This window comes from Acanthochromis polyacanthus, chromosome 4 (genome assembly GCF_021347895.1).
Source record: "Acanthochromis polyacanthus isolate Apoly-LR-REF ecotype Palm Island chromosome 4, KAUST_Apoly_ChrSc, whole genome shotgun sequence".
NCBI classification, from domain to species: Eukaryota; Metazoa; Chordata; class Actinopteri; family Pomacentridae; genus Acanthochromis; species Acanthochromis polyacanthus.
The window spans coordinates 6,902,593-6,921,460 of NC_067116.1; the positions used below are offsets into that span (position 1 = coordinate 6,902,593).

Here is an 18,868-nt window from a genome sequence, read left to right on the forward strand (position 1 = left end):
AAAAGACTGCACTATTATTGGCGACTTTTATTAAATGAAGCTGCTAGTGTCTGTTTGAAGCATTGTAAAGTCTCATTTTTAATAGACGTTTCAATTTGAAGCCTAAAAAACATGAAATTATACAGCAAATTGAACTACAAAGATATGATTTTGGAATGTAAGCTGTGTTTTTTGCCTCTGGACCAATGTTGCTGTTGAAATGTAGAAAACGTTCCCTAAATGACTTCACGGAACTCAGTGCATCGTCTGGTAGAAAATAAAACCATTAATTACTGGTGTTGCTAGTGTCTGTTTTTAAGCATATTAAAGTTGTATTTTTATGGACATTTGAATTTGTTAGCTAATAGATTTGAAATTGTAAAGCAAACTGAATGAGAAAGGTCTAATTTTAGCCCATAAACTGTACTTTTTGCGCTTATGTTGTGTTTGGACCAATATCGGTTCTAAAATGTGTTAATCTTCCCTCAAGCATTTATCACAACCCAACATGCCATCTCTTTTACCTATCTGTCAATATATGAATGCAATTAGTCCAGACTTTTGTCAAGGATACATGCATTTATTAAATTTAATGCGACTAAAATGTGCACGACTCTTGTTGATGCTCATGTGCTCTTGCAGAAAAAACAAAACTGCACTATTTATTGGTAAGTTTTATTAACTGAAGCTGTTAGTGTCCGTTTTAAGCATCGTAAAGTCTTATTATTAATGGAAATGTCAGTTTGCAGTCTAAAACACATGAAATTGTAGAGCAAAGTGAACTACAAAGGTGTGATTGACATAAGCTGTGTTTTTTGCCATCTATGATACATCTGGACTAATACTGCTGCTGAAATGTGTTAAAAGTCTTCCTTAAATCACTTCTTGCAACTTGAAGTACCGCCTATTTGTCAATTTGAATGCATGCAGTTCAGACTTGTTCCACATTAAAAGTGAAACGTTTCTTGCTCCAACCTAAAAAGCTCTATTTATTTAAACAGAAACCTACGGATTACGTTTGCCGTTGGTAGCTTTTACAGAAAACTGAGTGGGTTGCCGTCAGCTTAATGCGGAAGACAGCCTGTCTGATAAAGATAAATTCTGAGCTTCAAACAGAGATCGAGGAGCTGAAGATGGTGTCGATGCAGGAACAGCTTGAACTCCTCCCTCCTATCCTGACTGGGTGTTTCCGTCTCTCTGGGGACAGGAAGAGGTTTGATGGCGCTGAGCTGCAATCAAGAGAGGAGCCATCGCGCTCAAATGTCAGTCAGTGCCTGTATACAAAATAAACAGAGCCTCCTGCAGGGTCAGCTGGAGGGTGCTGGGCACACCCAGGAACACCCACAGACACTCAGGTGAGAATTTAATAAGGACTGAACACCAGACACAGGTGATCCCACTATTCACACTCATAATATAACAGAGCAGAGAACTGATTCGCTTAGAGGAAAGATTCTCATTAGGGATCGACCAATACGGGTTTTTAGCTTGTTTTGCTTTTTTTTTTAAACCAGTATGCATTAAATGTAATGTTTTACCAGCATGTGAAGCAGAGAACCTAGATTTCCTCATTAATAAAGGCAAATACGTAAAATAGAAAAATTAGTGATTAAATTTGGATGCGCTTGGCTGAGACTGATCAGTTTGTCTCCTGCTGTTCTTCTCTATTTTCTTAATATTTCACTTTGTTAATCACTTTTATTTCTCACTAAGGTCCAGATCTTAAAGCACATTTTAAACAGGCGTAAACTAACCGTGACGTCACCCGTTGGTTTCAATGCCGAGAAAATGAAGCCCCGATTTTGCTACTTCCTGGTCGCCGTTTTGGATTTTTTGGAGCCAGTGACGTAAAAAGCGTCATCAGACAGACTGGACCGGAGAGCAACTAGGGGCAGGGTTGGCTGAGGACTCTGTTATCCCGCCCACGTTTTACCGCAGAGGCTTCTGTTGCTGTCTATCAAGTATAGCCACGCCCCCTGGCTCCGCCAACTTTAACGATTTATTTAAAATTCAGTATTGATTTATTTTAAGATCGGCCACCTGATCTCTCATTTTGACCATGAAAACTAACGGGAAAAAATCCTGAGCTGTAGAAAATCAATCTATCAAATTTTATTTTTTCCAAAAATGAATTGGGGTCTATGGAGAAAAAGCTTCTTGGAGCCAACCCTAGCGGACGGCGTGATATTGCAAGTTTTTGACACTTCCTGGTTGGCTTCAATTCTGGAGCCAGATGCTACGTCCACTATATATACAGTCTATGATTTTAAATTATTGTTTTCCTGACTCTGTTTCAGGTTAATCTTTCTGCTAACTTAGCCACTAGCCGTTAACACAGCATTAGCCGCTTTGAGAGAAGTTAACTTCCTGGTTAACGTTTCTTGTTCAGTTTCCGCAGCTTCAGAGACATTTCTGAGACCACAGAGTGACGACAGACAGAGTGAGGATGCTGCATCACACCTCAATTCATCAATAATCAGTTCATAAAAATACAGATACCGATAATGGGAAAAATGTCAAATATCAATAATCGGTTTGTTCCTAGTAAATTGGATTTTAAAAACCGTACCATAATATTTCTGTTGTATCACTTATTCCTCGCTAAGGTCCAGATCTTAAATCATTAACTATAGTTTTCCAGACTCTGTTTCAGGTTAATCTGACTTCTAACCCAGCCTCTAGTTGTTAGCTTAGCATTAGCCGCTGTGAGAGAAGCCAACTTCCTGGTTTCTTATCCAGTTTTCGCTGCTTGAGAGACATTTCTGAGACCATCAGATCTGGAGTAGAGCATTTAATTTATCAAATATCGGTTAAGAAAAATACAGATAGCAGTAATGGGGAAAATGCCAAATATCGGCCAAAATAATCGGTCTGTTCCTAGTAAACTGGATTTTAAAAACGGTAACATAACATTTCTGTTTTGTCACTTTCATTGTCCACTAAGGTCCAGATCTTAAAGCACTTTTAATTATTTTTTTCCAGTCTCCATTTCAGGTTAATCTGTCTTCTTACATGCTAGCCGACAGCTTGGCCGCTGTGAGAGAAGCTAACTTCCTGGTTTGTGGCAACAGCTTGTTTGTTGTTGAGTTTTTGCTGCTTGAGAGAATTTCTGAGACCACAGAGTGACAACAGACAGAGAGAGGAGGCTGCATCACACCTGAAGTAGTAATTTTATCAATAACCGACCGATAAAAATGCAGATACCGATCTAAGAAAGCTCAAATATTGGCCACGATAATCAACCAGGCTGGTAATCGGTCTTTCCCTAATGTGCATAATTGCATGTTTCCTAAAAATAAACAAAATATTCCCTGTAAAGAACCAGAACCACTTATTTGTCTGCATCATCCTCTACTTTATTTCCCTAAGATTAGTGCTCTGCATGCATGCTACAGGAAGGAATCTTTACAGCTAATACTCTGTGCTCTGTTTCAGTGCTCATACCTGCAGTTAAAAAGGCAGTTTGTAAGTTTGCATTTCATTTAACTCTGTGCACAGTCGCAGTCCAATCTCCAGGAAGTCACTGGTTAAATTTAGAATAATCACAACCACAACAAAAAAATCTTACAAACTGCATCTTTAAGTGGATATTAAATAAGCAAGTGTGGCTATCTGTCTCTGTGCCTCGCGGACAGCATCGCTGTGCTCATTGTGAGGGCGTAAAACGGTGCTAGCACTTAGACAGATGTACAGTAGTAGTGGAGGTGGCAAGAGTGGCAGTCATTTATAGTGGTATTAGTCATATTAGTACAACGGTAGTAGTAGTAGTAGTAACAGGATAGTAGTGTAGCCCCACACCTGGGACTGCCGTCACTGTCCCAGTGTATCGCATTGGGAGACAGATGGACAGAGAGAAAAATACACAGTGACACATAAACATATCAAACATGTACAAATAGAGCTTTTGCAAAACATGTTGTGAGCCTCGGAAATTATGGTTTAAGAGCTGCAATGTGGTGCTGATACGCTGCTGCAAATAAAACTGTGGTTAAGATATCAATAGCCGACTTGTCTGCAAAAAAAAGTTTCTCTTTGCTTCAAATGATATTTTAGCAATTAACCCAAAACCAGTCGCTATGCTTGAACAGCATGTTAGTTAAAAATAAAAAATCCCCAAAATCACACCGTTTATCAGAGGAAGAAACTGCAAAAACAGGAAAAGTTGTTGGATTTTCAACTTTCTGATGGCTCTTAAACTAATCATGTATAAGTTTTAAGGTTTCACAACAACAAAATAGAGCATAAAATCAGCCAAAGAGCTTAACCCTCCTGTTGTCTTCATTTACGGGCACCAAAAAATATTGTTTCTTTGTCTGAAAAAAAATCCAAACAAATTAGCAAAAAAATTCTGAAAATTTGCAAAAGCTTCAAGAAGAAAACTCCAATAATTTCTAAGTTTTATTTTATTTTTTTTAAAATCCCCCAAATTTGGCAAGAAAATTCTTGTAAATTTTTTTTTTAAAAAAAGAGTAAAAAAATCTTCCTAAAAAATCCTAAAAATATCTAAAGTGATTACGTATATGTCAGTAAAACTTCTAATATTTTCTTTAAGAACATTCACAAAAAAAATCAACCAAAATCCAGCGAATTTCGCTGGATTTTGGTTGATTTTTTGTGAATGTTCTTAAAGAAATACTGAATATTTTTTTTCCACATTTTCAAACTTTAAAACGGGTCAGTTTGAACCGCAGAACAATGCGAGGGGTAAATAATGCACTGAGCATACAAATATAGGACTAAGAAGACAAACAGAAGATGTCAGAAAAACAAAACGCTTCGCTCACATCCTGCTGGGAGCTCATAGTCGTGCCGTTTGTGTCATAGCCGCCTACCTGGAGTCACTCCCCCAGTGCATTGCATAGATCTTGGCCAGGTGGCCCCTGAGAGTGCGTCGCGTCCGCATCTGTATCCGGCCCACCGAGTCCAGACCAGCTGTGATCTGCCAAAACACAGGAAGAAGCAGTTAGAAGCTCTCTTATCACCGCTGGACACGAGCTGAAGCTGCAAAAACAGGCCGAGATGAGTCGACAATAGAGCGCCACGAATAATACAGAAGCTCACACTGACCCATAATGTCTGTGTGGTAATTATATGGAGTCTATTTGAATTACTCTGCGCTGCAAGCTAGATTTTTACTATTTTTCAAACTAAATCCATACAAAATGAACTACACAATACAATTAACTAATGCATACACGCATTTAGTTGATTTTGCACTAAAGATGCAATCTTAATTTGTCATACAAACCAAAATTTTGCATGTTGGGGAGAGTTTTTCTTACCTGTGACAGAGTGGAGTCACTGCAGGCTTTCCTGGCATCCTGCAACAGAACAGAAACCTTAATAATAATTATGCTGTAACTTATTCAGTATTATGGGATGTATCATAGTCTCATGTCACAAAGAGACCGGACTGTCCCAAACACATAAAACAATTAAAAAGTCACATTAAGCAACAAAAACGAGACACAGATCGACACCAAACCAGAAAAACATTCAAGACAAAAAGCTAGAAAAAAAACAAATGTCAGCAAGCAAGAAAGCAAGAAGAACGAGACACAAAACAACAAAAACTGAAACAAAATGACCGCAATGAGACCTATTTGGCATATTAAAAATATTTTTAAAACATTCTTTTCTCCTGGTTTTTTTTAGATTTGGTCTCAGGGCAGATACATTTACGAAACAACTGCATGTTTTAGTGTTTTGTACGTGGATTATGTGAAACTGGATGGTTGGGACGACCCTTTTAAGTGTCACCGTCTCATCTGAAACTTGGGGAGTCACACATGTGGCGTGCATACACACACACACACACGTACAAAACACACGTAGAAAAACATAAACAAACACACAACACGTGTCCGTACCCGGATCTGGTTGCGTAGCTGTTCGGCTTCCTGCCGCAACTGTTCCAGCTCGCTCATTGTCCCTCTGTGGTGTGTTCAGGCTTCACTCTGCTCCAAGCACTGACCGCGGTGGGATAACAAACGTGCACGCTCGCACGCACGCACACACACTCACTCACACACACACACACACGCTCACCCACACACACGATCACACACTCTCACACACACACATACACACCAGCTGACACCTGCAAAACACAGAGACAGAAATACTATGAGTCGGACAGGCGGAGGGACAGCAGAGGATGGAAGCGCCTCCATCGGACAAACATCGGCTTCCTGTTTGGGTGCTGCCAGGGGGGAGGAGGGTGCTGGGTGGCAGCCTGGAGGGTGGTCCGGCTCTTCAAACACCCTCCGTCTGGTTCAAAAGGCCATCTGAGCCAGGCTCTGACCTTTCCTCACTCAATCAGCCTTTTGTGTTGTTGCAACGCGCTGTTTGCTTGGCCTGCAGAGTGTGTGTGTGTGTGTGTGTGTGTGTGTGTGTAACGTGGTTTATTAAATATGTTCAAGACACAAAGAAAATGGGCAAAGACTCATCAGTGACTACAGACAGCACGTGAGCATTTAAGTGAAAATCATAGACTGATTATTACGAGTTAATATTTTATACATCATGTGAAGCAAAAATTTAGTTTCTACAATAACTTTAGTACATTTAATGCAAACGAAGCAATGCAAATTTTGGCATCAAAGTTACAGGCTCTTAAACTACATAGAAATTAATCAATTAACTTTTTTCCAGCATTTTTGAGATTTGACACATGGAAATTTAAGACACATTTGAGGTTTGTAAAACCTGCAACCAAATCTACATTTCACAGCCGCAGACTACATTCACGACAGTCAACTTACGCCTTTATTAGAACATTATTTTACCCAGAAGGAGTCGTGTCTAATTGCTGATCCTGGTATCAAATGTGTGTAAAAATGATCCTTTCATCGTGTAGAACTTGTTCTGACCAACCGCCTGTCACACATGCTGATATGAGCCTTCAAACTTTACCCAGAATGCACTTTTTAAACTTTTCTCCAGCCTCATATCATCACACTCCCACCTCTGTGCTTCACTGTCAGGACTATGCATTCACTGTAGTACTACTGGTGAGAAAAGACACAAAATTGAACAAACACAAAACCCTTCTTGAAAATTTACCCAGAATGCACTTTTTAAAAGTCTTCTCTGGTAAATTATCAGAAAACAGAAACACATCCAGGGTGCAATGATTGTTTCTGGGACTCTATAGACATTAAACTGCTGCAGTTTTACTGTTCACACTATACATCCCATAATACTGATGCTCAGAGTTGGTGATCAAGAGACTGAACAAAAACCAGATTTAGTCTTTAAATTGTGACACCCGGATGGAAGAATTGTTTGTCTTTTTTGTGTTTCTTTGTGGTCATTTCAGCAATTTTCTGGAGATATTGAATCTTTTTAGCAGAGGTTTTTTGTGTTAGGGGTAATTTTGCCCATTTTGTATCTTTTTCTGGAACTTTTGCTACTTTTTGAGGTGATTTTGTATTAAACTATTGTGTCTTTTTGTGGTAAATTTTGCATCTCGTTGTGTCATTAAACTGCAGTAATTTGCTAACTGCATTGTTTTAAAATGCAATCTGAGGTCAATTAATTGCAGAGCCTTAGATGGTGTGTCAGAATGAGCATCTCCTCCTTGTGCGTGCATGTATGTGCGTGCACGTGCCCCTCCTTTTACCTTGGGGAGCCTGAATGTGGGTCACGGAGCACTTAGACACTCCTCAGAAATGTTTGGACCCACTTCCCCCCCTTCCCTCCCCCGATCTTCCGGGCTGTTTTGCAGCCTGCCGTCCAGAAGTCTAACCCTCCGAGATTAAATTTTCAGTTCCATTTTCTATAATTCAACAATTAGACCGAGTCCAGCCCTTCCTCTCTGCGGGAAATCATGTAAATGTAAAGAGGAGGATGTTTGGGCTTCGTCTTCCTTTTTGTGCGGAGGCTTTTCTCGCAAATCATGAAATAGCATCATTTTGCAGACAGGAAGTAAATAAAACAATGAGGCGTTTGAGCTTTTTAAAGGTGGCGTGCATTTATCTGGATTGAAAGATAACATTTAGACTCAGGGTTTGGTTAGTTTGGCATATTGTGGCTCTGATTGGACGTCATTGTGGAGTATTCACGAGGTTTCTGACAGTAAAAAGGGTTTGCGATGGAGTGACGTCACTCTTCCCTCCGACTGACGCAACCTCCTTGAAGAGAAGCATGATGTGACTGCTGTAGGTCGTCTGCTGGACTGCAAACTAAAACACCCCAGACGACCTTCTACACTCAGATAAATAATTTCTATCGGTGATTTCAGCTCGAGGCTCAAGTCGTGAAATTCAAGAGCGTCAGAGAAAGAAACAAAGTGAAAAATAACGCACACGATGGTTGATAAAAGCTGAAAAACATTCACATTAGTTCAGATAAAACTAGTCTGACTCACTGGTGGAAGTCTGCAAATTTAATGTGGCTTTCTAGTAATTGTTTTTTATTAACTATCTTTATTAGAAGCAATTTCAATGACATCAACATGACATATGATACAGTATGGCTGAGGCCTTCCAAATGAACATTTTTACCAATATTTTTCTCTCCCACCCACCCTCCCCCTCCATCCTATCCTGAAGAAAAAAAAAAACATTCTCAATGTATAACCAGCACAACAAACACACACAAAATACAAAAACAAAAGTATAATGACGATAAATAAGTGAGTAAATGGCATAAAAAACATAATCAAAATAACTAAGTACTAAAATTCTTAAGAAAAAAAACAATAATAAAAAAAAACAAATAATAAAACGAAGGGAGGGCTCAGTCATCACAATCAGGCATGGATGTCAACGATTCAGTATAATTTAAGAGAGGTTTCCAAGTCTTCTCAAATAAGTTCAGGGGACCATGAAGGGAAAATCTAAGCTTCTAGTAATTTTTTTTTAACCCTTCTCAGCCATAGGAGATGATTAACTCATTTTGGACAGATTTTGAACAGTTAAGGAGGACTTATCGAGCAAGTTCTGGACAAATTTGAGCAATTTCTAGCTATGTTGCACACATTTCAGGTCATTTTTGACAAACTTTGACATCACGCTTATTTTATGAGGCCAAACTTGAGTTATTTTGGACATGTTTTTATTGTTTTCAGTCATTTTTGGGAGCCTTCTAAACCATCCTAGATGTTTAACTCATTCTGGACAGATTGTGGACAGCAAAAGAGGATTATTTTTCAGCAAGTTCTGGACACTTTTCTAATACTTTTTTTGGGTTTCTGAGTCCCATCAGTTCCTGTCACCCGCTACATATTTAGATCACGTGATTCAGTATCCGTACATAACATACACATGCATAACATGCCTGGGCTTATTCTGTTTTTGGGTATATCTATATTAAATGTCCACACTGAAGTCATTTTCTGCCATAGATTTTTTTTTAGGATTTCATCCATCAGGAATGAAACAATGACAGAGCAGCCTTGGAGGAGGACTGCTCACTTTGTTTGTCATTTAGAAACCAAATCAGGACCGACAACTGCTCCTGAAGTCCCCACAGACGGCCAAAAGAAGGCGTCATACAGAAAACGGCCTGGGAGAAGGTAAAGTTTACTTTTAACAATTTATAGTCCTCACTGTGAGTGCGTGTCTTCTCTCCAGCTGAGTCATGCAACCAGCCAACAAAAGCCCAGAGCATGGCACTGGATCGGGGGCCACAAAGGCGGAGCTGTGTGCCGGAGAGGCCCATTGTTTAGGCTGCCGGCTACAGCAGGTCGGGCTGCTTGGCACCGCTGCCGTCGGGCCGATATAGCTGCTGCTGCTCGGATCTACCGACTACATCCCATAATCCGACCCTCCACCCGTCCAACCTGACGCTCCCAGCAGGAGACCAGAGACCACAACATCTGCCGCCAGAGGTTCAACGGTCACTTTTAATCTATAAATCTCAATAATTAGTTTACTAGAAATGGATGTGGTTTGCTTTTACACCTGTTTGCATATGAATATTACCAGTTAATAATGAATAAGAGCTTAAGTTTTATCTTCAAGCTTGTGATTTTTTCCCAAAAATGTCTGAGGAGCTTAAGCGTGGCTGTTTATATGCATAATGTAGTGGCTTTAATCCTAATAATTCATCATATCTGCATCAGTTAGCCATTAACTGTCATCACCCCTAAATTCCACATAACGCGAAACCGCCGCGCCGCGCTGCGCTCTTGAATCGTACTGCGCAGCGCTTAGAACCCATTCTCTTCTATCAGACAATTTCCACTGTACGTGCTGTGGAGCGCCAGCGCCGCGTCTCTGAAGCGCCGGCGCACACCACAGCGCTGGAGATTCGCTTCAGTTCTATTTTCTGCGCCGCCGCTTCAAAACCTCGTAAATTCACTGTCGTTGAGAAAGCACCAGACAGGAAGTTAAACCGGAACTTTCAAAATAAAACACAATGCACGACCTCTCGGACGTAAATTTTTTCCTATATGTTGTTATTACACCTCCGGAGGGACGAGCATCAGGTCAACAGGGTCCCAGATACAACACGACGCCATGGACAAGAGAAATTACCGTTTTTTATAGAATAAACCATACAAAATTAACGATTGGATAAAGAAAAGATCAAAACATAAATCATGTACTCTACCATGCTAGAAGTACCATAAATCACAGAGCAATGTGGCTGGGTCAAGCAGAGCGACCTCGTAGAAGCGAAATGAGGTGTGGTTTATTTATTTTCTGTTTATATCATGCGTTTTTATCGCGTGATATCGCTGTTCACACGAGAGCCTCTCTGAGGAGGAGCCCTTTCCATCCGGACGGCGCCCCGCTGCGCTGTGCTTGCTGTGTGCTTTGACTTTCGGAGCAAGACAGCGGCGCTTCGTTCCGTTGCGCGGCGCGATCGCGTTATGGGGAAATTCAGGGTAAGTCACAATTAAAGAAGTCATCAAACCAGATTACAACGTGCTTAACAATAACATATAAAGAAAAAGAAGCAAGAGAGAATAAATTGTGGTGGAGCATATTAGAAAACTGCCCCCAAAAAAATTAATAATAAAGTGCAAAAAATGTGTAAAAATATTTAGAAATGTGTGCTTGGATGGTGTACTATCAAAGATATGTGGCCTAAAGTAGGACTTCTTTTTAATTGGTGAAAATGAATCGATTATCTAACAAAAAAGGTCAATATATTTGTAAGGATATTATTGGATCTTTGTCTTAATATTCATTAAAGTCAGATAAATGTATATTTTATTACATTTTTATAGGGTATTAATCATTTATATTTAAATTAGTTTAATATAAACTGCTAACAGTATTTTTGCCTTAATATTCATTACAGTCAGGTAAATGTGTATTTTAATAGGGTTTAATCCTTTATATTCAAATTAGCTACATTAATCTCCACAGCTAGCAATATTTTTTGGCTCAATATTTATTATAGTAAGGTTAAAGTTGGTGTAATGTATTTTATAGAATATTTTGGATGGTTTTTGATTCTTATTAAGTACATTTAGGGTTTTAACCTCAAAATTTCACTGGAAAACACTTTGGTGCAAGTATAAATAATAAAAACAGTGACTTGACTGGAATAATGCCAATATGAACTGCTGTAAGCTTAAATTTCTGTATGAGAAACAGTAAATTCAGTTATTTTGCATTGTTTTTATCAGTTTTATTGGCTGCCACTGCACCTTTTTATTGCGAGATTCAAGTTTTACGACAGGGTGTGTGTTTATCGTGCAAACTTTCATTTTCAGTTTTGCGCCACTCAAGATCTCCTGAATTTCACAACTCACGAGGGTTTCATGTTCCCATAATGTACCCTATTTATTCCAGGGAACATGCTGATTCACAGTTTGCTCCTGCTGATAGTTTACGTTAAATCAGAACCGAAAGTTGAACATTAGAAGAACGATCAGGACAAATTCTTACACCATGGCCAGATATGTGCACTTTACACCACTAATTACAGTGAAATATTTATCACTATTAAAGTCACAGAAACCAGCATTCTTAATTGCAGGACTACTAAAAATCTAAACATGAGCACTGTTTGTATATATTTTGCTCAGTATGAGGCAGTGAAAGTTTGCTGGTCTATTTCTTTCATCTTCAGCCGCATTCTTGACAAAAAAATAGTAATTTCAGTTTCCATCTCTTTAAATATGAGTAGTATTGAATTGAATATCTGTGGTTAATCTAAACCTGTCACGTAGAGTATTATGAAAATGCTAAGGGCAATTTTCTGCCTTTATTTAAAATGCCAAATATTCGATAACACAAATAAATGAAACCAAACTAAATAAAATAAAATTGTATTAAATCTGACCGAGTGATTCAATAAAAAAAAATGTATTTGGTGCAGAATTACTACTGCAACAACACATCATCAGTGGGGTAAAACTAACTTCTATCATGATGGTCTTTTTTTAAGAGCCAAATATGTAATAATAAATAAAATTAAATCAAACTAAATTAAAAATATCCGTTTGGTGCAGCACTGAGATGCTTATAAGGTGGTTATGTTGGCTTATTGTTAAAAGCCAAATAAAATAAAAATATATTAAAATAAATTTTATTAAATTGTATTAATTTCAATTTAAAAATCTGACTGCTTCAGCGCAGAGATGCTTATATTGCATTAAGAGCCAATCGCCCATTTTTTTCAGCAACAATAAAAAAGGTAATCTAATCAGTTTTTATTTAAAGAAAAAAATTAGAGCTGTAAAATCTGCCAGTTAATTGCACCTGTTGATCGCTGTTGTAATTTTTATTTTTTTGCATAAATGGCTAAAGATTCTCCAGCTCCCCAAATGTAAATACTTCCATTTTTAAAAAAATGTATTGAATAATTTTTGAGCACATTTTGGGTTTTTGATTACCAGTCGGACAAAACAAGAATTCTGAAGAGTTCCCTCAGGGCTTGGGCAGCTTGTGACAGAAATATTTCACTCAGAGCCAAAACAAATAATCTTAACGCACCAAGAAAAATGAGGAATGATTTATTTTATCTCCACTTTGCATCAGATTCTCCTGAACCTCTGCCTGAAGGCGTCACAGATTTCTTCATCAGAGTAATTTCCAAAATAAAGAAAAAACAAAACTACAAGTGATTTTGCAGTTTTTAAAGCTATCGTCACAAATATGTGATGACTAAAAACTGATAGCAGCAGGGCGGCGTCACCAGGTGTGAACTGGTCCAGGTAACCTGCTGACGACTCAAACACCTGAAGTATGAAGGAAATGCTTTATCGCATTCCAGTAAAAGCTACGAGGCCTTCCTTCCAGTCAGCTGCTCATATCCTGTCAAGTATGTGTCAATAGCTACGAGAGCAAATAAGAAAAGCACTCAGAGAACATCTGGTTTGGAGGACAAATCACCACAACTCGCCGTGAGCCAGAAGGACTTGCAGCTTTATTTTATGATCATTATGCCGAGCGGGTTGACAAAACAGCAGGAACGCTGAATAAACGACTGTATGATCCACTTTGATCGCAGGTTTTGCCCCACCCGCAGCAGACAGTTTGAGAATTACACACAATTCGTCATGGTCGCTGTTTTGTAAAATTTAATTTATCGTAAACTGTCAGTTTACACTTCGATGACTTTATTAATCCTCCAGAGGGAAATTAAGTTGCTACAGAAGCAACGATATTTAATAAAGGCATACACAATAAGACGACACAGAATATTAGAGGATAAAGTGAAGGTAAACTTAAAAATAAATAAATCAATAAAGTGAAATGATAAAAATATACAGAACATAAAAAATATGTGAAAAATATGTATTTAAAAAATGTGAAAAAAAGAATATAGGGGATAAAATGAAGGTAAGCTAAAGTGGAAAAAATAAAGCGAAATAAGACAAAAATATATAAAGCATAATACAAAAACATATTTAAAAAAATCTCTATTAAAAAGAATATTAGAGGATAAAATGATGGTCAACTAAAATAAAAAATATAGTGAAACACGATTAAAAAAGAATATTTAAAAGACAATACAAAAACATTTTTAAATATCTGTAATAAAAAAATATTAGGGGATGAAGTGACGGGAAACAAAAAAGATTTAAAAATATATAAAACATAATGAAAATATTTTAAAAATCTATAATAAAAAGAATATTAGGAGATAAAGTGAAAAGTGATTAAACTACTTTTAAATGTATTAAAATCTGTAAAAAAGAAAAACATATTTTTACAAATATTTTCCATTAATTGAAAGAGAACATGCATATTAAGGTTTTAAAAATGGTAATTAATCACTTAACCTGTTATTTTACAGATTATCACAGTTTTGCACAGAAATAATGGATATTACAGAGGTTTTTCTAAATATAAAAAGTGACGGTAAAATAAAAAAGAAAAGAAAGCGAAATATGATTAAAATTCAGGAAAATATAATATAGGAAAAAATCTACAAAATATACAAGAGTGACAGCATTTTATTTTCTTTTTAAAGTTAAATATTAATCTTAATTATATGATTTACTGTGATAGATTGTAAATATTACTTTCCCTGGATTTATGACTGCAGCTAATAATTGTTTTCCATATCAACTATTTAACTGTTTAATTACTAATCTTAATCGTTTAGTCTGTAAAATTAAAATAAACAAAAACTCTTACATCACGTTTAGATTGTTTATATTGTCCAAGCACCAGTCCAAAGCCCTAATATACATATTCTTTAAAAAAATAAAACAGAAAACAACCTAATAGGATAATTTTCTTACACAATTAATCGTTTATTGAAATGGTTAATTGTCCTAATTGGTTCTACGTCTCCTGGCTTTTAAGGCCTGCTCGTCATAACAAATTAATATTTAGCATCAAAACACACATCGTCCCAGTTTAAATTTGATTATCAGCTAATTATAGTGCGGAGACACACCAAAACTACTCCAACCTGTAGGTCTGCACCGAACACATTTATTACTGGAACGTCACGTATAAACAGAGGCGGCTCTAAAGTCCAAGTTTTAATCAACGCAACGATCAAGTGCAAGTGAAAGCAGCAATAAACTCTGTCCATCCATAAACGTCTCAGAAAAAGTAAAAGTTTACAAAGTTTAAGGGATTTTGGTTGACAAAGGCGACACACAGACCTAAAAATGTTGCTTTCAGATGTTTGTAGGAGTTTTTCCTCTAAGTTTAAGCAGGATCCACAGAAAGCTGTGCACATTTAACTTCATCAATTAGTCATAATTGCAAATGATCCTGACATGGAGACAAGATGTAAAAAGATCTAAATATCACTGATAATTTCTTCTTTTTCTTGACTTTCTTTAATCACAGGTCATTTGTCACATGGAGTCACAGTTTATCAGTTAAAACAGTCCTGAATCCAGAAATCTGTTATAGTTTTATATTTATCATTTAACTGTATTTATTTTTTACTGTCGCTGTTTCTCGCTTTTGTCGTTTTGTGTTTCCATTTCGTCTCGCTTGTGTTTTTTTGTCATTTTGTTTTGGTTTATTCATTGCTTTGTGTATCATTTTTGTGTCACTTGTGTTACTTTTTGTTGTTTTGTTTCATGCTTTGTCATTGTTTTGTCTATTGCGTAATTTTTTTATGGTGTTTGTCTATTTGTATGTTGTTTTGTAACTTTTTTGTCTAATTTTTTGTTTCATTTTGTGTTTTGTCCCATTTTCACTCCACCAAGGAAAGTGGCGGAGTTATGTGATAATCGGCGTTGGTTTGTCTGTCTGTTCGCAACATTACTCAAAAATCAGATTTGGATGAAATTTTCAGGAAAGGTCAGAAGGACCAAGTGATTAGATTTTGGCAGTGATGCGGCTTATAGTCTGGATCCACGGATTTGTTAAAGATTTCTGTATCAACATTGTGAGATAGCAGCACGGGGTCACTGTAACCATGACAACAAGTGAACACTACATCAGCTGCCTGCTGATTATCACATGACTGTGATCCTACTGCAAATCCACCACTGAGGACTTATCCGGACTTATCCCTCAGAAATCATACAAGGAAAAATTGATATAATTGTGGGGGTGTTTCTGAGTACCATCAATTCTCACTGCTCGTTACATATTTAGGTCACGTGATTCGGTATCCGTACATAACGTACACATGTATAACACATCTGTGCTCAAGTTATTTTCTATATTAATTCAGAAAACTTTATTTGTCCCCAGGGGGCAATTAAATGTCTATATTTTGTGTTGTAGTGATTTCTGCTGCAATGTTTTGCAAGCTTTCATTCATCACAAAAGATATGATGACTGAGCAGCCTTGGAGGAGGACTGAGCTCTCGGAGTGCTTTCATTGTTTGTCATTTTGTGTCTCATTTTTGTCATTTTGCGTCTCATTTTTGTAATATTTTGTCTTGTTTTTGTTGCTTTTTGTGGAGGGGGTTTGTGTCATTTTGAATACTCATCTTCCAGTTCCTGTGACTGAATATTTTGTGCCTTTGTAGACACTCTGACCTCTAAGTTTTGATGTGTAAATGAAAAACTGATAAACTAATATTGATGAAATTCAATTTATTTTTCTTAAGAAATGTCAGTTTGTTAATAAAGTTTTTGTAAAAAGATAATTCCTGAAATGTTAAGATTTTCAAAAATATTTGCACTAAAACAAAGTAAAGATTTGGAGTTATTTCTAGGTTATTATGCTGTGATTTTACGGGTCACTTGAGATCAAATTGGGCTGAATGTGGAACTAACATGAGTCTGACACCCCTGCAGTAGAGTCTGAATGTGTCCACAGTGATTTCTGGTGGAAGCAACAAGCAGTTGCTGCTCTGCTGACTGTCATGTATATTTAATAAAACAGGGAGGAAAAACAGCTCAGGGCCCACGGGAGATAAAAACTGGACTTTTGGAGTTTTTTCCAGCTTTAGTTCCTCCTCAGAGTAGTTTGACAGCCACTAAAAGGCCTTGTTAGGAGGCTGAGAATGTGAAAGCTTCGTCAGGAAGGGTGAAAAAAAAACCCCACCAGAACCGACTCCGTAACAGAGATTCAACCAGATAAACTGCTGTTCTCGATCACTCTCAGACAGAAAAGTACATTTTTAAAACCGGCATTAAGCGAAAGCAGGAAAACGCCACCAAAACATCAGACTACACGTCCTCACCTGAAAACGGCCGCTTCGGCTCCGTCCGCGCTTCTGAATCCGAGTCGTACACCGGTCCCGGTTTCACACGACAACCATGGCGACAGCTGCGAGGGAGAAAAACCGTACAGGCGCTGCCGTTAATTTTAAACACACTTTCGGTCGGTTCGAACGGTGAGAAGCGAGCGCTCGGATTTGACTAAAATTTTCACCCAAGCCAGCTAATCACCACACCCATGAAAGTGGGAACATGGCAACAACCTACGCGCAGGGGTGCACGGTGACGGGTTCAGTTATATTTTTAATTTTCCAACCAACATAACACCTTATAAAACCTCACCGAAACTATAAATTTATTTAAATTCACGAAAATACTTCAAAAAAATAATCTATAATAGCATTTTTATTCAGTTAATAAATGTCTAAAGTGTTTCGTCTCCCCTCCATTCGGAATGGTATCGTCCGTCAGCCCCCTCTACAAAAAGGAACCGATGGGATTCAGGAAACAGAAATTAGATTCAAGTTGTAATAGTGATCAAAAATGCATAAATCAATTAAAAATTAACATATTTACATTTAGGAAGCTGTAACCACAGTTTTTCTGTTCATTTACACTTAAAATTGTTTACAAAAGTGATGCATTAAGGAAATTAATTGACTAATTTTGCAGTTTGTTTTTGGTGCTCACTTCAAAACTGTGTGATTCCTTCAAGTAATACCACAGTTAATCATCCAAAAGAGCCACTAAACCACTAAAATACAGCTATAAACTATGCTTATGTTTATTTTTGCGCATCAAAACACCTCATACATCTATAATATTTCAATCAAACTATGTGCAGTAACAACAACAAAACATACCATAGTTATTTTGCAGCTATATAAACGATAACTTTAAATTAAGCTGCTTCATAGCTGATTCACATTTTCATTTACAGGGTCTTTCTATATAAAATCAACCAAATCTGGAGGAAAGTTCCCACCTGACCCCTCAGAATCAGCTTAGTGTTCTAGAAAGTAGTTTGGACACAGAAGAAATCCCGTCTATTAGATGATTCTGGCATCAAATGTAGGTAAAAATGATCCTTTCATTGTCTATAACTTGTTCTGACCAACCACCTATCACACATGCTGATATTAACCTTGAAAGTTTTCCTAAAATACACCTTTTAAAGTTTTCTCATCACACACCCACTTCTGTGCTTCAGTGTCAGGACTATGTATTCACTGTGGGAGTCCTGGTCAAAAGAGACTCAAAATCACCACAAAAACACAGAAAACCACCCTTAAAGTTTACCGAAAATTTACTTTATAAACTTTTCTACAGCCCTACATCATGGTAGTCCTTGTTAGAAGAGACACCACAAAGAAACACAAACCACCCATAAAGTTGACCCTAAATGCATGTGTAAACGTTATGTCAAGCTCTGTATATCACAGTCTCACTTCTGTGCTTCACTGTCAGGACTATCCATTCACTGTGAAGAGACACAAAATTACCACAAAAACAAACCACCCTTAAAGTTTACCCAAAATGCACTTTTTCTGTGGTGAATTATCAGAAAACAGAACACATCTCTGAAAATATTCATACTATGAAAGGAAGATTTTGCATGACTTCATGAAGTTGTTGTACATAAAAAATGAACTGATTTTGAGGAGGTCAGATGGGAGGTTCTGATGAAATTTTCATGAAATGACCTGACAGTAAGAGCTCCAAGGGAAGTCAAGAAGAAGATCCCAGATCAAACACGAACATGTTTTATGTTCAACCTAAATGTAACAGAGAGAGCTTCTGCGACCTTACAACAGAAAGACAAACTCATCTTCCTGAATTATGAACAAATACTGGTTAACAGAGGTCCAACTAACAGAGAAATGACATGGAAA

The 18,868-nt window shown here is 37.4% G+C and overlaps 1 protein-coding gene across 4 annotated transcripts in view; it reads right to left on the bottom strand.

The window, feature by feature from the left end:
* Positions 1-18,868, bottom strand: part of LOC110967863 (guanine nucleotide-binding protein subunit beta-4) — a 46,086-nt gene that overhangs the window by 16,915 nt on the left and 10,303 nt on the right. The window contains exons 2-6 of one of the 4 annotated variants that reach the window (XM_051947761.1): positions 17,000-17,085; positions 5,850-6,079; positions 5,262-5,300; positions 4,812-4,918; positions 3,778-3,792 (exon numbers count right to left, since the gene is read on the bottom strand). In XM_051947761.1, coding sequence (XP_051803721.1) covers positions 3,778-3,792; positions 4,812-4,918; positions 5,262-5,300; positions 5,850-5,906 — 218 coding nt within the window. In that variant the 5' untranslated portion in view covers positions 5,907-6,079; positions 17,000-17,085. Of the gene's footprint in view, positions 1-3,777; positions 3,793-4,811; positions 4,919-5,261; positions 5,301-5,849; positions 6,080-16,999; positions 17,253-18,868 lie in introns of those variants that run through there. The other 3 variants (XM_051947760.1, XM_051947762.1, XM_022217598.2) reach the window with 3 other exon arrangements.